Source organism: Hermetia illucens, chromosome 3 (assembly GCF_905115235.1).
Source record: "Hermetia illucens chromosome 3, iHerIll2.2.curated.20191125, whole genome shotgun sequence".
In the NCBI taxonomy this organism is placed as follows: Eukaryota; Metazoa; Arthropoda; class Insecta; order Diptera; family Stratiomyidae; genus Hermetia; species Hermetia illucens.
In genome coordinates this window covers 69,986,984-70,012,262 of record NC_051851.1, presented here as the reverse complement: position 1 = coordinate 70,012,262, position 25,279 = coordinate 69,986,984, and the positions used below count along the sequence as shown (strand labels likewise).

At 39.7% G+C, this 25,279-nt stretch overlaps 1 protein-coding gene across 18 annotated transcripts in view; it reads right to left on the bottom strand.

Annotated features, from left to right (window-relative positions):
* Positions 1–25,279, bottom strand: part of LOC119651965 (RNA-binding protein Nova-1) — a 278,014-nt gene that overhangs the window by 123,835 nt on the left and 128,900 nt on the right. For 13 of the 18 annotated variants that reach the window (XM_038055844.1, XM_038055833.1, XM_038055842.1 and 10 more), the window contains one exon: positions 15,107–15,145. The exons of the other annotated variants lie outside the window; for them this stretch is intronic. In XM_038055844.1, the coding sequence (XP_037911772.1) occupies positions 15,107–15,145 (39 nt within the window). The remainder of the gene's footprint in view (positions 1–15,106; positions 15,146–25,279) is intronic. 18 annotated transcript variants of the gene reach the window in all.

Here is a 25,279-nt window from a genome sequence, read left to right as displayed (position 1 = left end):
ATCTATGGCTCTAATATGTACGTATGTCTCGTAGTTTGGAAAAATATGAAGGATTATGTTGGATTTGTAGCTATATACGGACAGAAATGTGCGTCTCTTACATAAGATGAACACAAAACCTTTATACCCGAAGCGCGAGCTTCCGGTATTCCGACTTGTTTTATTAAGGTTTTGTGTAAACACAAAACCTTATTAAAATCGGTTTACACTTATACTTCAGGAGAATTTTGGTAATTCTTGCATCCACCAGTATGAATGCTAAGCCATGCACTTGGTATAGACTGGTACCGTTCTGCTTGGCTAACGGGGCTCTGATTGCGATCACAAAATCAATCCGTGCCTGAAAAGGCCGTAGGATTAAGTCTCAAGACAGGTACCTACGTTAAACACCGAGGACTTCACTGTCCGTCTGTCTGTCTGTCCGTCAAACGCATTTTCCTCGGAGATAGTTGTAGCGATTGGCACCAAATTTGGTAGAAAGGTGGGAACTGTGAACGCTCACCCATATAGTAAGTTATATCCTGTTACGTTGAATTTGAGGGGGGTCCCCATACATGCAAAAGGGGGGTGTAAAATTTTTTTCATCAAATATAGTCATGTGGGATATCAAATTAAAGGTCTCGGTTAGTACTTGTCAAATCCGGTCTTAGTTTTGACATTTGGTGGAGAGGTGGGGAGTGCGGGGGGTTGAAAGTGATCATTTTTTTAACGAACCCATTCTCAGAAATTACCAAACCGAAAAATCTGAAAAAAAATCAGGGGGCTGCCACTTTATGGTGCCTAGGCTCCGAAATACTCTCCGTACCGAAACCTGTTCAAATAAAGTTAATAATAGTACATTACTATAATTTTTAGTAATTGACAGGAAAACCCACCTTAAGTTCACCCTAGAATTACAAAATCGATGCAAGCGATGTAGGCTACAGCATAGAGCATGATCCTGCCAAATTTGGTGAACGCACTATTACTAACAAAGTTATGCTGGGTCAAAACTGTCGCTTCTCTGCAAATTCGAGACTATGAATGTCAATATCACTTGAAAGTGGAAATTTTCACATAATATATGCATATTTTACGTGCTATATGCTAATGGGACAAATGCACATTCAAATCTCTCTATAAAAGAAATACACAAAACCTTTCGTACCTGAAGCGTCTAGCTTCCGGTTTCCCGACTTGTTTACTTTAGAATATAACAATATTCAGAAGGCGACTTTCGAAAAGAAAAACAGTCTAAGCCTTTGAACAAATTGTACGAGTAGAGCAGTTAATAGAAACAACGTTTGGGGACTTCGACAGAACCTTCGAAACAATTAGCCATAGGAGACCTTGACAGGAAAAGATATTTCAATGTAAATATAAAATAAATGTGGATTTAACTATAGGTTTAAGCGACTTAAGAAACTTCATCGACTAAATCTATCTCTCTATAATACTGTTCATGAAAAAAGTAAGCATGAATTAGTGGTTTACTCGGAAGTATCGTTAATACAATTGGTGAAGTCGGCGTCGACATACAGAATCCCCTAAAGGTAGGATGGCGAAGTATCACAATTTTCTGGCTATTGATAATCACAAATCAGGATTCAGAAACTCCATAGACAGATAGTTCCTAATCGACACAAAAGCAATTCCGAAGATAATGTGTGATAAGGCTGAGCTAGCCTTCAGGTCACAATCACAGAGCTTCGACATAGGATACATATTGATGAAGATTCGCGTTTTTGCAGATAAGGGAGATTGAGAGAACATGGAAAAGTCCAGCTTCAGAAATTGCGGAAGACAGTCCAAATACTTGAGATGCAACAACGCCACTTGCGAACTATAATGAATATAATGAATTTCATTTTGGATGTCATATGCAGATGCAGGAAACATCCTTGAAAAAGCTCTTTGCAGATCATGTTAGCGTTACTGCAAGAGAAGGCTTACCGGACTACAACCGTGCAACTTCACTGAAGAAAACAGCGCTTCCGGTAAGAAATGTTTTGTGTATTTCTTATATAAGGATATTTGGATGCTGAACTGTGCCATTTGTACGTAGCTAATATTATATGTCATGCTGTTCACTATTGAGTGATATTTAGTATAATATTTTTACCTACTATAGCTTTATAAATTATAGTAGAAAACTTGGCAGTATCATGCTTTATATCATAACTATTAGTACTTGTATTACCGCAATTTTATGATTCTCAGATAAATTCAAGAGGGTTCCACTCAATTTCCCGAAAACATAATAATATACTATTAAATTATCTGAGCAGGTGTCCGGATGGCTCAAGTGGAGGCTATCGTAGCGAAAGGTCGCGGTTCAAATCTCACTGGCCGCAGATTTGATTTGATTGATTTGATTTGTTATCGTGATTGGACGTCGGATACCAGTCGACTCGGCTCAATTTTCTGATCTTCAATTTCATTATCTTCTTTTTCTTCAGCCTTTGTCCCGTTCATAAGCAGGGTCGGCTCGTCGTGATCGGTTTCGCCATTTGGTTCTATCGAATGCCTAATCTGGGTGCAATCTCGAGGCTTTCAAATTCCCATCTAACGTATCAAGCCACCGTTGTTTTGGTCTGCCTCTTGGTCGTTTACCATCAACTTCGATGTTCAGACCAATCTTGGCAAGTGAATTCTCGTTTGCACGAATTGTGTGACCATACCATCGAAGACGCCTCTCTCGCAACTTTTCCACGATCGGTGAAACCCCACAACGATCGCGGATATCCTCATTTCGAATGTGATCTAAACGTGTGATGCCACAAGTCCAACGTAGCCTCTTCGTCTCCATTACCGCATTATCATTTATAGTCGGCCAATACTCAGAACCATAGAGAGCGACTGGACGGACGACATTGCGGTAAATTTTAGATTTGAGACGTTCGTTGATACGTCGATCACAAACAACACCAGGTGTGGAACGCCACTTCATTCAGCTTGCGTTACTGCGTGAAGCAATTTCATAACGCAGTTCTCCATTGGCTGATAGTGTTGACCCGAGGTATTTAAATCGCTCAGTTCTGGGCAGATCACTGCCGCTGACAGTGATTGTGCCTGTCTCATGAGGATCAGTCGTCAAAAATTCAGTTTTGTTTAAATTCAATCTGAGACCGTGTTGCATGAGGCGATCATTCCATTTTTGGACAAGTTGCTCGAAATCATTTTTGGTATTGCACCCTAGGGAAGCATCATCTGCATAAAGTAGTGTGTAGGGCGCTGGACGTTGGATATCCCGTGTGACGGTGTCCATAACAAGAACAAAGAGGAGTGGTGAGAGGGCGCTTCCTTGATGAACACCAACATAGACACGAAGCGGTTTTGATACACCCGCCATACTTCGAACTTTACTTTTCGGATCGTGGTAGAGCAATTGAACCCAGCGCACGAGTTCTTCTGGCACGAAGTGTTCTCGTAAAGCATACCAGATGAGTTTGTGTGGTACATGGTCAAACGCTTTCTCTAGATCCAGAAAGGCAATGTAAGGAGGGCGATGCTTCTCACGGTGTTTCTCCATGAGCAACCGCGCAGCGTGTACTGCGTCAGTAGTTCCGCAGTTCTTGACAAATTCGGCTTGATTCACGGTTATTTCAACGATTTCGCGAATACGGTTGTCAAGAATGCGTTCAAAAATCTTCATGGCATGGGAAAGTAACCGGATCGGACGGTAATTTGAACATTCTGCTGGGCTACCTTTCTTTTTCCATATTGGAACAGTGGTACTTTCTTGCCAGTCAGATGGTGTTCTTCGTTCCTGAATGACCCGGTTAAAGATTTCACTGAGCCACAGTTTTGGGTCCCAGCTCTTCGCTTTCCAGATGCGATGTCATCAGGTCCTGTTGCTTTACCCGATTTCATTTGTTTTATTGCCTCCTCGATTTCAGTTGCGCTGACTAGTGGAACTGGTCCAAATGTCGGCAATGATTGTGGAAGTGGAGGATGAGCAAATTCTTCAGTTGAAATCTGCTCGAAGTATTCTCGCCATCTATCCGTTGCGGTTCGACGGTTGGTAAGCAAAGTACCGTTCTTGTCATTAACGCAACAGAAGTGTTCGATATCCTGTGTGCGTTCATTACGGCTTTTAGCAAGTCGATACAGATCTCTCTCGCCATCCCGAGTGTCCAGTTTATTGTAAAGATTTTTGAAATGGTTGACTCGGGTGATAGCGACCACTTTTTTTTGCTTCCCGGTTGGCATTCTTATAAATTTGCCAATTAGCAGGCGTTTTATCGTCGAGAAATTTGTGGTAGAGGACTGACCAAAAAAATGGACCTTTAACAGAAATAATCAAAGAAAACTTATGAGAGACTTTTTTTAAAGACTGCCAGCTCTATCCACACCTAGTGTTAAAAAAGTTGGTGTAGAGCTTGATACCAAAGTACTGAAAACATTCTGAATTTTAAAATAAAAATTCAGATTTTGAATAGCAAAAATTTTGAATTTGAATTTGGTTTGGCAAATTTTGAAATACCTAGAAATACTCGGATCTACATGTATGTATGCTCATTTAGGCACCTTGATGCTGGGAAACTCGGTAAAATTTACCGCATTTATGCGTAGATTAAACTGTTTTTCGCTTCATTATTTGTTCCACAAAAAACTTTTATTTTGTAATTTTTAAGTTGGCGTAGTTATCTATTTTTGGATGCCAAGTACTGCTTTGCAAGATTTTATAATGATGAATGTTAATACTTAAAGCATCAAGGCTGAAATGGTGGAAAGATATACAGGGCTATAGTGAGAAAAATTGTTAAAATTGGATTGCAAAATGTGCGGGCCCTTGTCTGAAATTGCCCAATGAATCCAATTATTGTTAGTTCCTCTATTCTGGGCATCTGAAAGTCTTCGGGAACAGGATCCCTCTCTCTCGGTAGATCTCAAAGTAGTGATAATATGTAGATAATAACCGAAATAGAAACAACACTCTTAATAGTTCGCTCATTTAGCTGATTGACTACAGACTAAGTTGCCACATTAGAAGACCATTGAAAATGAATCCTTGTGTTGAATGAGAGAAGGGGTAAGAAATAACTCCAGCAAGAGAGATATCCAGTAAAAATAACTAGGCCCAGCTTCTAGGTTTGTGGCTTATGCCCGAATCGAGTATTTCTTCTGAGTATGCATCACTGTGTCAGCCTCGCCTTTAAGACTCTCATGGGAAATGGGAGGAAAAGAGAGACATCTTAGCATCTCAATCACATGGTATTGTACACCAACAAAAAAATCCAACCCGTCGCTCAGCAGTAAATATTCCCAATTTGAATTCTTTGACGTCAAGAAAATTGAATACACGCATATTAGTTAAAAACAAATCTTACCATTATTAACAAAGTCGAAGTAGATTAAATATATTCATAACTGCAAATTGCCTCCCTATACAGTACTACAAAATGACGCTACCTCGTTGGAGCGGTGGAAATCAAAATATGTATTTCATGGAGTCGCGTGTTTGGTTACGTGTCCACCTAACAATTATGAATACAAAGATTATATAAAAGAGTTTGGAGCCCCTTACTTCCGGTCGTCGGCCTGTTGTTAATCTAAAATTTAAGGAGTGGATTAACAACCGTTCCCTAGTGTTCAGTCCAAGGCATATTGCGCTGAGTAAAGTGAAAGGTTAAGACTTACACCACCCACAGCCGTCTAGCTGAACTGGACCAAATATTGTACAATTTCTTTTCTCTTTACATAGAGTAAAATGACCAATCGATAGAAACAAATAATTTTCCAGTAAACAAAAATATAATCCAAATCTAGCTGGAGGCCAAAAACCGATTTGGCCGGTCGAGCCATTCAAGACGAAGAAGCTACTATATGTGATGCTGTAATCAAATTACAACTTTAATTACGGAGTTTACTATTTATTTCACTACTTCAGTGTTGCGTCATCCAAAAACATCAAACAAGGTGTAGAAGAAGCGAAAAATAAGAAAGCTGTGCCATTAATCTTTCTAATCCTCAAAGATTAAAGATGTCCGAAACATGTAAGTCGTCTCAAGAGGAGAAGCAAACCCGGTGATTGGAAGATAACTAAGATAGTCTTTAGGTTATATTTCGATAGTTTTCGAGGTAATGGAGAAGTGATTAAGGTGGTGTTTGCATAGCGTTGTTGAAAATGTTAGCGTAGTTAGCGTAGCAGTAATATCAATACTCGCGCAAATTGGGCTATCACGTTTCGGTGTTTATTCAAAGCTCGTAGGTGTACAATTTTGCACGAGCAATGCATATCATATTTTGAGAGTGAAAATAAATCAATACTTCTTGTTGATTAGAAATAGCAACATCTCCAGTCCCCATTATTTTATATATTGGTCGGTTTTCACTTTTGTTACTCCATAGCCGAGCATTCAACAGGGGTCAAGGTATTTGATTTCAAGCGACTTTTCGTATTCGATTATGAAGCGAAAACCATTTGTTACTGCATGTTTCTTGAACTGCTTGGCCTAAACTGAATTACTAAATTGATATAAAGAATTGCAAACGATTCCCCTATACCCTTAAAGCGTTCAAACATTTCAAGCGAATTGGTTGGAATTTCCGGAGTTTTCTTCGGCAAGCGCCTGGCCTCGGACCGTGCTAATGGAGAGAAGATTGAAACTTGTATTCTACGAACATAAGTAAGTCCAGCAGAAATAGACGATTATCTGACTCAAAAGCAGACGCTTTTTCACTTTTCGCATAAGCTTTTTGTGCAGAAAGTGAGCGAGCTCAACACCTACATGGCCAGGTGTATAAGACGGTAAGCTCCGTCTGACTTGCTGGTCAAGATACTTTTTGTCCAATGGACTTTTGACATTCTATGAAAAATGAGAGAGAATTAAGTGCCTGCACCACAGCTATTTTCACAAGGAGTAGAGAACGCTCCAGTGGCACGTGATAAATAATAAACTTGAAATATGTTGACGAATGAGCTTTCGCGTAACGAATCTACAAAGTATACAGGTAAGCACCTGACCCACCTGTCGCCACTCGCAGCCCAAGCGATTACTAGTCGCGTGGTAGCCTTAATGTAAATTTAATTACTTTTCAATGGCAACGATTTGATTGAATGACATTATGTGCCTCTTATGTGATTGTAAAAGCTGGTAGGCAACTGACTTAAGAGGGTCAAAACTGTCTGATAATTAGTATTGCTGATAATGGGGTATATTTGGGGTTCAACTGCTAATTAAATTCCAAATGATCCATTTGGATTGAATTGTAAAGTTGATAACTTTCGAACACTTTGGATCACTTTAGGTGGGTAGTATTATGTTATGGGTTCCACAGATTTTATTGGAAGTTTTGGAAAAGATATGCTCTCAGAAAATGAAATCAATCAATCACTAGGAAAGATTGCACAAATATTTGGCAACGTTTGACATAATCAATTCAGTATCCTTACATAAGGTCCCAATATTCCATAAGTTCTTCACGCTATACACTCGTGATGGGCTCGAGCTAAGATCTGCTGAGATTGAATAAACCCATATAATGATTAAATTGGGTTGGAGGACTACGCTAATTTGGTTTTATTCCTATAATATAAACAATAGTTTCTTAGCTTTCCAGCACAGCATCGCAGCATCTGCATTATTTCGTTCGGTTTGCCCTATAACTAGCTGACGAAAAATTTCGTTTCCTTGCATGCATCATTTTCCCTTTTCCTCCTGCTCAACTTACGGCACACCCCCTCGTTTTCGTCTCGAGATTCACTTTTTTCAAATGTCAATTTAAAAATTACAATTTTTATTTTCCTTTTGACAATTTTATTACCAAAACTCTGTCACCTTTTCACTTCCGCTAAAACCTTAAATATGATATTTTCAAGGATAAGATAAAAATTTTCTAACGTTAACGCGTTTTGTTGTTGTATCATTCTTAGCGTTTGTTTCTGGCTAAAACGAAATGGGACTGCTATTGGGAAGATACCGGTTTGAAGAAGGCCGCCTAAGTCGGAGCGAATTGAGTTTATAGAGACAGCGAGTGCAGGGTGCGAAGAAATCGGGTAAACATAGAAGGTGAGGAAAACGTGAGAAAACTCGACGTCTCATGTAAAAGTGATAATAAGACCAAATTTCAGCCGGTGACGGGCAGGTGATTAGCCGATTCCGGCGATGGCGTTCCGCTGTTCGAGGTCGAAATATCGATATACGATAAATAAAAAATATTGTTCGGCATTGTAGGAAAATTTGGTTCTTCTAACTACACACATCAGTAGAATATTACGGCCTGAAGATGCCCAAGCAGTGTGGATCTCGTAAACGGCGCGCCTTATGAAGATCTGAGGAGGAGGAGAAGCGTAAATTACGGATGTGATCCGTGGTGGAACTTTCCTCATGATCGCGGGAGTTTGGTACGGAGTTTTTTTCAGGTTCTATGTTGAACAAAGCCTTATTAAAATCGGTTTACTGTCTGTCCGTCCGTTTGCTTTTCTGTCGGTCTGTCACAACTTTATCTCAGAAATGATTGCTTCTATTAATACGAAATATAGTAGAAAAAGGTTCTGGGAATCTCCTCGCATGCAGTGAGTAACATAGTTGCACGTTGAGTTTAGGGGGATCCCCGTACATGCGAAAGCGGGATGTAAATTTTTTTCCACTGAAAATGGTCATGTCGAGTATCAAACTATAGGTTAGTACTTTCCGAAGTCGGAATTAGTTTTGACATTAGGTACAAAGAGTAGGTGTGTGGGGGTCTGAAAAGGGTCAGTTACCTCGGAGACCCGTTCTTAGAAACTCCCCACCCCAAAAACCTCAAAACGAATGTGTTTAATGACACGTGAAATTTTGTAGAGTGACACGTCAGCGACGGAAGTGTTGAAAGCGTGCTGTATGCGCTCTAATAGGAATGATCGCTTTAGAATAATTTTCACAGCTTGAATTCGTCATTTTGTGCGAAGCTGGTAATGATATCGTTTTCATTTCCCAGTTGATGATGGGCTTCTAGGTAAGTACTATGTAAACATCTAAATAGAAGTGTTGTCATGCTCAAGTGTGATATGATGGGCTCATATTTTGTCACAATAGCACTGAAGGTGACTTGACGGTTCAAATGAATGTGGGAGTCGTTTAGGAAGGAAATTCGGGCCGGGCTGAATATGATACAGCCTTATCTACTGTTCTGAAGGAAATTACCAAAGAGAATCAAACCCTTTCTTTTCTTATCTTGTTAGACCTGCTTCTGCAAGAAAGCACTGTAGAAGTAAACGTTGTTATATTAAGCTTGTCCACTTGTTTTCTTGAGATAAGAGAGACTGGGGTTTTTGTAGGGGAACAAAATGTATAGCAAGCCATGAAATAAGACCACATGGATGTGCCAAATGTTAGGATAAGTGTCACACATTCATTATCATCGTAACAAATGAATGAACAGTCACATTCCAAGGAAGAAAATCAAGTAACTCCTCAAAATACCTAAATTTGAAATCAGAGAGATTCTCTGTAACAGATCCATCGCTCGGGCTCGGAGTTTTTATGGGGGCTGAAATAGAGAGACTAACAAAATTAGATTGACTGTTTAATTTAGACGGGAGGGGATACCATATTTAGCTCGAATCCGCAATTTTTCGTAGGGTTTCGTTCTCTGAAATATGGAGTTTGAAATAGAAAATATAACAGAAAACATTTAGAATAATGAGCCCCTAAACGAAGTATGTTTTAGTTTAGCTCTCATGATGGTCAACTGCGTCTTGAGCCTTAGTAATGTTTCAATATTTCCAGCATCTTGTTATGAGGAAATTGTTTCTAGCCTGATCTTTGAATGGGAGTTCTTAGTCGCAATTCCATAGTAAACTATTTTAACATGTAGGGTTGATCTGGCACACTGGAAAAGTTAGGTGACAAGAACAGAGATGATTTGTTTGGAATTTTTATAAACCCTTTTTCATCGTCCGTAGCCTCATCAACAATTTTTTACTTCGCAATTTCATATTGGATGCCTACTGGTCCGAAAAGCCATCGTCTTTGAAATTGGCCATAGTAAAGTGGTTTTGGTCGATGGGTGCCAGGTATAATGCTCGACGTTTTTGAAGCAACAAAATTTATATTTATTTAGAAGTTCAGGTTGGTAGTGCAGCGATTATTAGATAGGGAGGACGCTGAACGAACTGTCACCTAGTAATGCAATAGACTTTTCACATTGGTAGTTACAATATAAATTGCAGAAGTAATTACGTCATATACCACACAGCAAGCCTGACGTGCTGTTAGTGAACAAGATGAGTCAGTTCGCACATATTATTTATGTTTCTATCCCGCACAATAGCAACAACGAAAATAAGTGGAGAAGAAAACTGACTGTGAGTCAATCGCTCGGGAAGTCAAAGGAATTTGGTATTTCGAGAGGGTGGTTGTAGTTCTCATAATATTCTTAGCTACAGGTATTGTGCTTGAATCTCTTACGGCTTTCCATGAGGTCCTGGGGTCCTTAGAGAGTCTGGTTCAAACCATGTAGAAAACGTACTCGATGTTGTGGGGTGTTTTTTTGGTCGGATGTTCGTGCAAATCTACCGACTAGTTGCCCTTATAACATATGTTCTGTAAATAGGTAGGATCGTCCGAACCTGAATAATTTGCAACTAGCGCATTAGGTAAAACCCGGTATTTGCCGGGACTGTGAAAACTCAAAAAAGAAATAATAGAATTGTTATCCTAAGAAAAACGTAAAGAAAACCAGCAATTAGATTAGAAAATGTGTTCAATAAATAAAGTTGTGGTTGACATGGGTTTGTTCACTCGACAATATTATTGTATGGTCGCATTTAGGTGCGAGTGTGCCTTGAATTACTAAAAGTGTTAAGCGGATTTTGGCAAAAGTGTGAATCTGTGAGTGCAAATACGAATGTTTAAATAGAGAGATGAGAAAAACGATAGTATGGTTTTATCTTTGATCCTTCGATCCAGTAACAAGAGAAATTTAAGGAGGCTATGAAGGAGCTGGTGACCCGTTTGAAGGCAATACTAGTGTTGAAAAGTGACAGAGTTTTTGGTGGATGACAGCGATCTACACGTGCAGGCCGAACTCCACAGTTGTAGTGACCTACACAGGCGACCGGAGAAAGGTAGTATACATAGCCACTAACAAACCGACTAAAGTGAATGCATCGTCTTTTGTTTGCTGGGAAAAGTTTTCTTGTTAACCGTACCTGCGAAAGCCTAGTGCCTTAACGACTGAACTATCCGGACTCAAAAATTAGGATACGTGGACATGATAGCATGTGAGGACTCATTAGTGATCCGATGACAACAGTTGCGGCGGATCCTGCTAAAGGCACTGCTCTCATTGAATGGCACTGAGAAAACACGGACAGGTTCGAAAGTTCAAGAATTAGGCTGCGCACGGAAAAAGGTCAAAATGATATGGGAGAAAGCCAAAATGAAGCGTTCAAACATGCATTACATGTGAGGAGTAAATCTTCAGTGCGAAGGAAGAAGTCAAAAAAAGTAGAGAGGAGGAGGCAACAGTAATGTTACAAAAAGGGCATGTCATGGTTCAAAAGCAGAAAATTTGCATGGAGTCACTGTCTTTAGAAAAGAAAGCATATGCGTAAAACAACAACCTGCGAGAGATGGAGAAGGTGAATATCGGTATTAACCCTGCCTTCATGCGCTTGGAGGAATACGTAGATAAGTTTACGTTCCATCGGCAACCGCACAATGTGGGAGATTATTGCAGACAGGAGCGACTTAGATATAGATTTCTGTGCTTCAGTTGATTCCGATAAATGGGGTATTGTTTGGAACAGATCTTTCCGACTACGTGGGGTTGTATGTAGGAAGAGAAAAGAGCCGAGTGAAACTTGTAAGAATAAATCGGATCTGAGAATGCCACAAATGGCAATAATGATCGATGGCGCAATAATTTGGATCTAGATTTTGACGTGTGTTACAGCACTTAATTCATTTTGACTTCATCACATAATGGTACACTATGGGGTAATCTGGTGAGCTTATCCGGTGTTGTCACTCAAATTTGACTCTGGGATTCATCCACAGTTGAGTCGACTGATATCAGACATTCAGTCATGATGAAGATCTCTCAGTCACCAATAAGACTTGATCTGCGATCTTTGGTCGTGACAGCTTAGTAGCCTAAACATGCCACATGCCAACCATATAACTTGCCATAAATATTTACTAGTAAGACAGTTGACGAATTTAGTAATAAAATTGATTTATCGCCGATCTATTGGCAAATATATAGCAAAATCGTGAATATAATTGCAGCAAATAGCAGGTAGAGTACGGAAGATGTATTAAAAAGTAGGATACCAACTGTAGCATAATTCCAAAGACTTGTAATCGGGGAATCCCATGAGGTAGGCGACATAATGAGGAACCTCGGATTACACTGATTCTACTTCAAAGGTTTTTAACACTTATTTAAATATCTTCGTTTGCTTGTCTATATTTCGCCAGGTTAATTATCGCCGTCGAGGATGTGGTCCCCAGAAATCTGCGCAAAGTCATCCCCAAAAGAGCTAGTGTATTTTCTTCAAATGGTAGGGGGGATTATTGCAGTTCCAGGTATATTCCTCATTCTGCAATGATCAATTTGAGAGAATCAACCGTATGGCCATTGCTCTTCTAATCACGCAAGTCGCATAAAACGCAGAGGGATAATATCCCTGTGTGGAATAGACCGTGCCTAAACTAATGTAAATAATTAGACGACTTTTCTTTTTCGGTAATGGTTATCTATTTTGGCGCACATATATCGGTATTTTCGGAACAACTTGTCCTCTTATTTAGTGCTATACGGTGAAGACACTAAGTTGGAGGTACCTGTACGTCACTCTAGGTAGGGTAGGGCACATTGAAATTGGCCAAGTAGTATTCAAGTGGGAGTGAAAGCGAACTTTTATTTGAAGGAGTTTCTTGGATTAGAAGTGGACAGTACGATTTGATGGGAAGAAAGAGAGAGAGAGAGATAGCGGTTAACGAAAATATATATAAAATATTAATAGAAATTAGAAAGTGGCAAGGAAATTACACGTCGGAGATTTAATGGCAATCCAACGAATCTAACTTTTTGAAACTATGGCAAAAATACTAAGGACCCCGAAAATTCATTTGTGTGATACGCATATCGTGGAAAGGGTGGAAGAGCATAAAGGACTCGGAGAAATCACGACCGTATTAAACAGCAGAACCACGACTGAGGGATATTTAGTAGATACGGGAACGCCACAATGGACCACGACGACCAGAGTGCCCAAACGGTTCTCCACCACCCCATTCAGACATTTATACCTGAGGATCACGCACACAATTGTAGTGATGTCATTAAAGAAGTTGAGGATTTAAGGCAAAACGACTATACACAGGAGGAGCAACTTTAACGGCAAAGGGGTGTGGAATTTCATTGTGCACCCTTCAGGTAGGGACGTGTGTTGTGTTGGCATTGGTGTGGCGGTGTGTCAATGTCGCCTAGATTATTTTCTAGTGTGTGTTTCTTCATCACATCACAGCAGAAACGGAAGGATTCAAAAGATTGATTTTGGATGCATCTACTCCTCACTACGAGAGCAAACATGGTTGTATTACCGAGAAAGTTACGCATGTTTGCTTCCACCAAGTTCTCCATAAAGGAATTTTGAAGCATAATTCGCTCAGTGATTCAGTGATCCAGTATATGTCCCATCCAAGAATATGCTGGGAGTTGAATCTCCTGTGTATGGTCTTCTTGATTTCTGGGTTGCATCTTAGATGCGCCTGTTTTGCTTGAGAGGGCTTTGAAGAGGATCACCAGATGGTTGTATACCTTTGCATTTGGACGTTTCTTCCTAAATATATGTGTGACTGATGATTTAGCAACGAGATGACAATTCGGATCTTCGACGGACGATGGATAAATTGATTGGCTCGAAAGTTATTGAACATGATCACACAAAGCCGACTGTGAAATTTATTTCGAAGTAATTATTCCATTATGCGGATTAGGGATATGCATATCTCGGATAACGAAAACAATTGAATAAGTTATTTATTTCTCGGGCTTACTCTCTTATTTGTTAATTAGGCAATTTCCATTGCGTTGAATGTGTCGTGGAACTAACGATCTTGCGCGGTTATTGGCAATGATGTAACCCGCTGATCATTTAATTTGCTGATTTCCACAAATCAAATACCAAGAAGCTATGTGTAGTACCATACGGGGCAATACAAACTCTTATCGAATTGCGTGGAACAGTACTTTTTCCTATTAGTGATTGAATATAAAAAAAAACTGGCGAATTGAACCACGTTGGAGAATATTCGCAATTGTTGATTTTTGTCCATATGATGTGCTGCAGACAGAGGGCATGTTTTGTGTATCTTAAATTTTGCCTGAACAAACTTTTCAGCATCTAATTTTGCAATGTGCAGACTACACAATAGCACTGGCCACATACAAGCACTTATGATATCTAAGTACACAATGTTGTGAACACCTCATTAATTTGTATTATTTATTATTGTCGCTGTAGGTTGTCGTTTTCATTTTCGAACATTGTGGTTAATTTCACTAGCATAATGATGGCGGCGATGATGTAAGATAATTGGGAAATTTCATTAGTGAATAGATTTTCAATGCTAATAAATGCGCTGTTATTGTATAAAGATACGAATGATTCGATGTTAGATAAATGCAACTATTTACTGGGATGCGCTCAGATTGCGGTTAATGGATTGATTTCCAAACTGTCGAAAAAAGGTGTTATGCAAATATACATATGAAATTACATGTGAAATGACAAAATTTAAACCCCGTTGTGTGACGACATCAGGTGGAAATTTGTTTGCTTGGCTATTGATTGAATGCGACGCTATTATTAGCCTGAAAATTGCATTTAAATGAGCGGAACAGAAAAAAAATCGCATCATTCATTCGCTTTATTTGCCAATTGAAATTCATCGATGAGCAGGTGCTTATATAACCCGAGAAGTGTTCGATTGTATTATGAAAGGTGCTCCTTTGTTCTCATCAAGATATCTGTCTCTACTGCAAGGCGTGCTTCAGATTAAAGGGGTGAACAATGAAAATCAATTTTAAAGGCGTTTTCAATTGCAGCCTACTTGATGAGGATGTGGTGATTGTTTAGAGGATTTCTCCCCTGAGTAATGAGCATGGTCAGGGTGATCAGTGTTACCTTTGGTATCGGCCCTTTGTAGTAAGTGATGCAGCAAGTCTGAAAAAATGGTTGGAGATAATAAAGTGATCCCAAATAGAGTTGAGATTGAAAACACTTGAACATCTTAAAATACCCACATTTGAACCAGACGAACCTCAATAAAATTATTATATTGATTCGTAAATCTTTCTAATTCTTCAATTTAATTCAGAGAATAGTAAATTCAGTTTCTTATAGCAAGTTCCGAACTGCAGTTCGGTCTCATATAGTTTCAAGGCGTTGGCAATTGTGAGTTCTTTCAAACATCTTGTCCTGAAGGGAGTAACCAACTGACTTTCTTTCACTTAAATTATTTCCTTCATTTGAATAATAATAACATCTCAAAAGTGATGTCTGCTTTTTGTGCAAAGATATTGACTGGGATATGGAAATTTGCAGGCTTTCACCGGCACGACGAATACGGAATACGAGGACTTAAATGTTTGCATAATTCGGGCATCCTCTATGTGTGTCCTGATTGTGACGAGACTACACAATTTTTTGTAAATAGTGGATAAAATTGCTAGACAAGATGCAGTATGGTCTGAACCCTGCGTGGAGTTCGCGCGCGGATTAATACGAATAATAGTCCTGCACAATGAAACCGAATACTATTTTGAAGAGATCATTCTGTAACCGGCGTCAGTTAATCGATTTAACGGAAGCGTTGGGTTACCATCTATGGTCTTTCCCAAAATTCAATATAACGGTTTTTCTATCATAAATTTTGTGACACAAAAAGGTGACATGTTTTTGTTTAAATTGAACCATGGTTTCAGAATGAATAACCGAATAAAAACTGATTGCGATGATTGCGACACTGCATTCCGAATATTGGGAATACCGGAACCGGGATGCTGTAAAAGTTTTGTGTGAGAAATTGCCTATGTACGCTTTTCCATTCGTACATAGTTAAAAATTCTAAATATTCCTTGATATATCCTACTCCGTCGTCATATGAGTTCACTTTATATGATGATGACGTCATACACGTCTTAGATTGCGATAAATTCATGTCAAATACCGTAACATTGTTAGTAATAGTTAGATTTCCTTCATACTTTTCAAAAATTGTGTATTGTTTCATATAATGGTACCAAATTTTATATTGGTTGGTTGAAGTTAAGGGGGTTTTCGGGTACATTTCTAAAGTATGGTATTATGATGAAGAGAGCTGTTCAAGACAAAACGCTAATAAGATCGTCAAACGGAAGGATTTCGAAAAAGGTATTTCTCCGGTGTTTACCGCAGATGAAGTTAGGACTTCTAAAAGTATCTCTAGATATGCCTTCCCATTTCTAGCTAAATAAGTCGCTAGAGTCACTGAAGAGCAATTGGGCCCAAAGAAAACTCTAGAGCATGATTTCATAATTAAGGAACCTCCAGGGGCCGCATTCACTCCTACCCGCAAATTCAAAGCAATTCTGTGTCCTGACTAATTCCCTAGGGGTGGAGAATTTCGGAGATTACGATTATTCCTAAATGAAAGAAGGATCAGATCCATCAGGCTGATAAGTCTACTACCCATTCTTTTGAAGGTGTTCGAAAAATTGCCAGATCACAACATATCTCGTGGGAAACAAAACGATCGAGCAAATTCGATCGAACTTCCCACCCTTGTAAACCCTTTAGCCAGGATTCTGCTTCAGACTAACTCTGGAAAATTTTACTTTGGAAACAATGAATTCTGTAGCATTAGTGAGGAGTATATCTTAAGCTTGATACGCTGGACGGTGATTTGAAGGCCCCGCAACCACATCCAGATCAGACCTTTGATACGACGAGCTGACCCTGCTTGTGAACGGGACAAAGGCTAAAAAAACATCTAAAGGTTAGTTTTAAGAGATAGATACAACAAAATAAACATATTGACCTGCGATAACATATGGATGCAAGGTGTGGGCGTTTTTTGATAAAGTGTAAAATGGAATAAACGAACAGCGCAACTTATGATGTACATCAGAACTATCTGCACCAATCCTCACCAACTACGTAAAGTGTAATGGGTTGGACTGGACGCATCAAATGCATGGATGAATTCTCGTACATTAAGGAGTAGTAGTTTTACAACCCTTATACTTAGTTAATCGCACAGAGGTTGATAAATAAGCCGCTTTTGTGTACTACCCCGAGTATATTCTTAGTTAATTGATGGTTGGGATAATCCAAATAGTCCGAAACTACAAATTATCTGAGTGATAATATTCTTATGTATAAAATCCTGCTCATAAGGTCTTTTCAGTTCTGTCATATTTTACTGTGTGATTTGGACGCTGGTAGTATGGTTCTATGTAGATGGCGGTCATTGCTTTCTCCAATGATTCAAATTTTGTCAAGGATTTCCCATTTGAATTGGACTAAGAGATTGACAACTGCCCAGGTGGCACACCCTTCTTTCATCAGTATTATTTTGCATTGAATAGCACAGTGAACTTCTTTCAAAGTCCCACAATAGCGATTAGCATCATTTGAATTTGAATCGACGAGATTGACGAAACATTTCCTTGGTTTCGAGTGTCGCGTAGTGTAGTATTAATTAGAATGAAAAATTCTTCGCTCGGCTCTGCGTTACGGTCATTAATGAGGGTATTTTGCACTTTGCACACACTTTGCAATAATGCAAATGATCTGCCGAAATCTTGTCAATTATAGGGTTACTGATATTAAGGAGCCGTTTGCAGACTTGGAAATTATCACACGTTGATCATCAAATTTGTAATTGTTTTATCAGGAACTGAAAGCTAGTCTGAATGCTGCTCTTCATGGACGTTTCTACAACCTTCCGTGAACTCTATGGCCTACTTTCGTACATCTTTGTGTCCACACCTTGTGACCCATAGAATTTGCATAATTGACAAAGCATGGTGAAGTAAGGGATCCATCGGAGACAGGAAAATTGAGCATCCCAGCGGGCTATATGTTTTCGTGGCGCCAATTTTAATTTGGAAGGTTGTTTAATGGATGTCGCTTCCCAAAAGTGAAGAAATCGGCGGGACCTAGCAAAGCTATTTTTTACTTAAAGATTGAGGAATTCATTTATGTATGTTGGACCGGACCAAATGGGGAGCAATAGCCCGGGAGGGCACCCAAAAAATCAGAAAACTACAAGACCAAGATGACGAACGCTTCGGTTACACAATTCTCAGGGCAGAGGTGAGGTAGTGGCTGAAGAGTTGCCTGTACCCGCGACGAAGCTGTCTTCGTTTTCTACTTTCTAGTGTAGGTAGTTTTCTTCAGAAGGTTTTTACCCGATTTACTTATTCTTTCCGTTCCACACTTATATATTTTATGGCACCATACATAGATAGACGGTTGGTTTTTAAGATTCACACCTATGCAAATCTAGACTCGCCGGATTTATGACACGCAATTTTTGTTGATGAAACATAGGGAGCTTAAATACTAATGACTAGACTTTTTAGATTGTTGTTGAGTTCTGCTTTCGTGGTTGACAATATCCATCCGACTTGGTTGTTTTTTAAGCTACAGACTACATCTTCAGATGGGTATTCAGAAATCTCAAGGAGGGACCACGTATTGTATTTCTGAGTCCGATCATCATTTAATAGGGTTTCAAGAATTGCTATTAGAATGATCTTGTTAAGGGAAAACTATGAATAAAACCATAGTGCGCATTATATAAAATCTTGGATTGTACTAACAGCCTTACAATTATCTGGAGGAATTTTAAATTCGGATATTTGAAAAGAAATTAGGTAACTTCTCTTGAATTCAGTGGCAGAGTCCATTTTAGTCCAGTCGCAGAGACTACCTTTGTTTTTAAAAACAACTTAGTGGCGCCGTCGTCTTAGAGATACTCCCTATACCTTTATGCAGTTAGCCTGGCTTTGGAGCCATATTTCAAGGAAAATATCATATTTTAGGATTATAATAAATCCTCGTTGGTTTTTTGGTTCATATCAATTTCATTTTTTAATAAAAAAAAACAAATTTGTTGTAATTAATTTGCAATAAGATAAGGTTAATTAAAGTTTTGATTACTAATACCTTTAAGACACTTTTAGAAAACCTTCAAAAACGAAAAAGAATTTCATTATTCGATTTTATGGAAGTGTCACAAAAAAGGATTAATATGATGGAAGCAAAAAATTGTGAAATTCGGTACGCAAGTGGTTATACACAACAAAATTGAAATGTGCCTTGAAAGGAAAGTTCTTAAATTTTACAATTTTATGGATGTATCATATTATAGCGTTTGTAATTAAAATAAAATCCGTCACATCTATAGCTGCCAACTTCCGGTCTTCAGTTTATTGTATGAATTTGGCGATTAAAATTTATCTCATACATCCAAGTATCTTGCAAATTATTTTCCATAGTCGTCATGAAAACCACAATGTTTTGACTGGAGGGTGAAACAACTTCCGAAACTCATTATATCCCCAAAAATAATGTAAAGGCAAAATTCTACATATTCATACCAGCATGTGTAAATATTCCTATCTATGTGTACATAACTCCATTAATGTGGTTTCTCACTAAGCCAACTCAACCGAGCAAATCAAGATAAAGCACCCTCAATTGTGTTCGGGCGAATTTTAATCTCCTTTCAACGATTAAGTTTTCATCAAAATCATTGGTGAAGCAAATAGTCATCAGTTTTGTATGGTCGATTACCGATTAAATACTGCTATTTCATGGACTGTTTGTAATTATGTATATCATTTGTACGTGGCGGTTTTTATGCATAACTTGTTTCGTATCTAATCTAATCGAATATAATCTGGATTGGTCTTTCAAAAGTAGCAGCTATTTTTTAAGTTATGAAAAAAAATTCGATAATTATTGCCTCAATGTCACTGTTGTTGTGCAATATGCATTTGAAAAAGCGGTGAGAGCAGTATGTATTGTGTTTCACCAAAATTACTTGAATTACCTAATTTCTCAGCCTCAAATTGAAGTGTTTGTATTGGGATCTGATGTTTCAGAAGTAGTAGTGAAATAGAGCAGGCTTTACACGCATTACATATAATCACTTAATACCGGTTTAATTTCCAAATTAGAAAATAAATTTATTAAAGAGGCGTTATCAGATATTATTCGCAAATTCCGCTCTGAGGAAAGTTGAAAAGATAAAGATACGATAAGACTGATCGAAGGGAAGTTATTCTGAATTCTCACGTAATTCAAAATAGTTCCAAATTGGAAGTTCGGCACTTCAGGTATAGAAGGTTTTATAGATTTCCTATGTAGGAATATTTGAGTGCGCGATGTTGCAATATGTACTCGTAGCTGGTTCCTAATGTACATATATACATTCTTCACTTCATTTGATGTAATAGTTCAACATATCAAATCTTTGAGGGCGGCAAATTAAAGAGAAGGGGACAATTTTGACTGAATACAATGTAATTAATAGTAGTTGAATTTCCACCCAAATTTTTGGTACGGTTTTCGTCATGTTCTATGTAATTCTAAAACTATTCTTTATGATTATTTTCCATTATTAACTTTACATCAATATTATTAGAATAAAATTCTGCATGGTCCACGGGACATTAACAATTACAGAGCACAGATTTAAAGATTTTATTGTTAAGCACTGGGAACCGAACTATCGATATTTTTCAAATTTTTTAGATGAGACATTTCTGCGAATGAACTCTTGATTTAAGTGTCCGCTTCTAAATCGCCATCTCCCCCTTTGTAACTGATGCTAACAAGTCCTCTTGTTACTCGTTAGCACTGATGAAGGGAACAAGTGGTTCCCGAAATATCGGAATTTGCAAGAATAAATATCTACGCCAGCGAAAAAGAAACAACAAGTTTTTTATTATTTCAAATTGAGGAATACCACTTCATCCAGATTGAATTCATGCTTGCAGAAATCTCATAGTTAATCGTTTGCTGATAGCACTGATCCGAGATATTGAAATTGCTCCATTCTGGACAGATTGGTGTTTAAAACTTTGTAGCTCGTTTAGTAGTTTCAACGAATTAGATAGTACTCTTGAAGCGAACTATACCCATCGTTGCCAGTTTTTACGTATGCCCGTTGGTTTTCTCCAAGAATCTCTGAGACTTTTCTAACCTATTTCTACGATTATCCAATCGTCAGTGTAATAACCTATTGGCGGAGAATGTGAATAACGGTTGTCCTTTTTCCTAAACTTTGACTTATTTGCAGCCATTTTCACATTTGATATATACTGGCATCTGACCCATGTCTCGATATTTCAGATTTATTTCGTTCAGGTTCCTGCCGATTATTTAGATACAAAGGTTATCCGATGCTTCAGAATTCTGCTCATTGAGGAAGATAGGAAGGCTGTAATGATTGTTTCAAGTTTTATTCTATATCCTAGAGAGTCAGTTCTTATAAATATAAGAATTATTCGACATCTGCAGTATTGTTGTCATTATTCGAGATGGGAAGAAGGTGGTACTTGGTTAGACTGATAACCTAGATGCTGATGATAACCTTCATTTCGAAAACGTTTGGCCGCACTTCCAGATCCGAATGCTGGTTTTAGTCCCTGACAAGCCAATGGTTCGAATTGTGAATAGGTTTCACTTCATGAAAAGAGAGCTGTCTTCAAGTGAAAATGTAATGGGAATGTATCTCGATGAAAAGTTTACCAGGAAGCGGCATAGAGAGGCAAAAAAAAAACCAGCTACTCGAGCTTATCAAATCATCACTATTTTGGCTTGAAACGGACTATGATATGATTTCTTTTTGGAATGTACGCACATTTCCGGAAAACGATATTGAGGGTCCTCATAATGCTTGCTTCCAATTCCAATAATATAACAAGGATATGCTAGGGAGAAGCGAAGTGAAGTGGTGGAATTTTGGCGAGCACTCCTCTCCGGCTTGCGGGAATGTGCTTTTGCACTCTGGAAAGCCGAGTGATGGAACAGGCAAATTCGGTACCGGATTATTACTGACGGCTACCGAAACGCGCGCTCCTATGACTTGGAAGCCGGTTTCTGGCAGAAACTGCAAGATTGCCGATTAAGGAGCATCACAATGATACAAAGCTTTGCAGTGAGGAAGGATGCTTTCTATGAGTAACCGTGATGGATGTTCAGAATGCTAAAGTTGTCATAAGGTCAGTTGGATTTCAACTGATTGACACTTTGCCGTCAGCAGTAGATTTAGGAGTTGCATGTGCGTAATAAGAGAGGCAGTGAAAAAGACTGCAAAAGCGATCACCATCTGATGGGCGCTAACCTTTTTTCGTGTGCTACACAGGTCGTCAGTCACGTCTTGCAGGAGTGCACAAGATTTGGTTGACTGCGTTGGTTGTGGAAGTGGGTCGATGAATGGAAGTCTCTGTTGACCGCTGCAAGATTCGAGCGAAAATCCGAAAAGTTCAGCGTGGCATGTGCCGTGAAAAATTGGAAGTTTGCTATTTTGCTGGTCAGGCAAGCAGAAAATGTTAATTTCAGAAGTGTATATCGCATCACGAAGGAACATTTATGTGTTTGCACCGTCGACCAATCAATGCAATGATCAATATACTCAAACGGAGTAAAGTCGCTCTGTTGGACGGTCTCCTTGCGGAGTTATTGCTTTTGTTTTTCGGTAGATCTGTTACTTCCACTCGAAGCGAAATCTTGGGAGTCCGAGACGTTTCCTAGAAAGTGACAGGGAGGTATAAACATTAAGATTCCAAAGAAGTGCATCTATCATATTTTGAGGGTAATAATTTGAAGGATATCTACGTGCTCCCTGCGGCCGATAGATAATAGCTCAAATAATCGTGGAACGCGTCGAGCAACATCTCGAAAGCTTGATTGATAGAGAACAGGCTGGTTTCTGTTCCGGATTCTCCTGCATTAACTACGTTAACATCTACGAATTATTTTGAAATAGTCCGCGGAGTTTAGATCTTCGTTGCATCCGCTCTTCGTCAATTTCGATGCTGTGAACGGGGAGTGTATCTGGCGTGCTCTACATGAAAAAAGTATTAGCTATTATCAGATCAATATATGATAGGGCATATCAAGTGCCGTATCGAGGTAAATCTCAGAGGAATTTTATGTCTAATGCGGGGTTGGCCAGGGATACATCTTGCGACCGAGATTACTCCTTCTTGTTATCGGCGACGCCCTTGCTCTTGCCTTCTGCGAAGATCGTGGAGGAGTTCAATAGACCCTGACATCTTTCTCTAAGCACCTCGACAAGGCTGGTGACATCTGTTTGTTCTCTTACTACGTCATGAACTAAATTTGGAAAGAGAGGCAAGTAGAATCGGATTGACGATAAATTCCAACAAAACTAGCCTGACGACTCATCCCATTTTTCCTATTTGCATTAATGTACAGAGCTACGAAGGCATTTATATATCTATTGGCTTTGAGCCCGAACTAGCTGTAGTTCGACGCATCGACAGCGCTAAATCCGCTTGCGGTGCCTCGTCTAAAATTCGGAAATGTAGTCATCTCAACCCTAGGAGACTATTCAGTGGTAATGTTCTTTCTGTGTTGCTGTATGAGAGTAATACATCAATTGTGACCCCCATTGTCATTCAAAAGCTTTAAGCCTTCGTCAACAGCTGTCTGCACCGGATCGTCAGGATATGCTTGCCTGGTATTATTTCAAACCCAGAAATTGTTCGGGGCGCATGACAGTTTCTCGTGGACGATGCGATTAAGGAGAGGTGGCAATTGCATTGCTGGCTACGCCATGTAATAGAACGCACTCTCTCAAGATGGCAAACGAGTGGGTCGACTTAAGAGCACTTGACGTAGAAAAGTAGAGGAGAAATGCGAGCGTCTCGAGAAGTCCTGATAGAGGCTGAAGCACATTTCGGCAAATCGTGTACGATATCGACGGTTCATTTCAGTGGAACTGTAGATGTTAGCCAGTTTTTGCAGCTTTCTGTATTTGGAATAGCATTGCCTTTTAATATAAAGACTCCGTATGGTCATTTCGCTCATCACCAACATCAGTGTTCATTACACTCTATATCGGTTAGTGTTGTGTTACCATAGAAAGATATGCACAGTTAACCAGGCTGGACTATAAGGAATTCACGTCTTCGTATGTTACCACCGGCATAAAAACATCGATGTGGCCATACTAAGTGAACCATACCGAAACCGCGGTGGTAGCGTTTGGGTCAAAGACCAAACGGGCCAAGCAGCGCTGTGGACTTGTGGAGAACAAGCCTTCCAGGAAATAATGGAGCACCCGGAGGAGGGCTTCATCAGAGCGAAGGTGAAGGGCATCCACATCTACAGCTGCTATGCTCCACCCAGCGCTACACTCGTCGAGTATGAGCGGATGCTTGCTGCTCTTGTTTTGGATGCAAGAGGACGTTGGCCGATCATAATAGGAGGCGATTTCAATGCGTGGGCTCTTGAATGGGGCAGCCGGATAACTAATGTCAGGGGACGTGTTCTCCTCGAAGCATTCGCGGAGCTGGACGTGGCACTGGCGAATGTTGGGTCTTCGTACACTTTCCGGGGAAGGGGTCTGGGGTCTATAGTGGACCTGACATACGTGAGTGCCACTTTAGCCAGTAGAATCGCTTGGCAGGTCAGTGAGGACTATACTCACAGCGACCACCAGGCAATCTGCATAGAGATCAAGGGCGGATCGAGCTCGAAAAAGAGTTTTCGCAAAATGCCGGGTGGTATGCTTGGCTGGACAGTGAAAGCGTTCGAGGGGGACACGTTTTCCGCGGTGCTCAAATCCGACATATCCCTGAATGGTACGGCTGGAGAGAAAGCCACCCAGATCACTCGATGGGTGACGGAAGCATGCGATGCAACTATGCCCAGAAGGCGATTGCTCCCCAGTAGGCAACCCAACTACTGGTGGAACAATGAAATCGCAAGTTTGCGAGCCGCATGTTTTCGGGCAAGGAGGCTTTGCCAGAGGCTCAGGGGAAAACCCGGTGGCGACGGTCGAGAGGAGGCACACAAGCAATTGCGTGGCCGCCTAAAGGAAGCCATTCGGAGGAGCAAAAAGAACTGCTTCAAACAGCTGTGCGACCATGCCGACATAAACCCTTGGGGCGAGGCTTACAGAGTGGTGATGAAAAGGCTGTGGAAATCACCCCAGGTGACCTGTCCACGCCTCCTGAAACAGATTGTTACCACTCTGTTCCCTCACCACGAAAATAGGGGAAGACAAGTTTTTGTCCAACCAAATGACGGCATAATACCGCCTGTAACTGT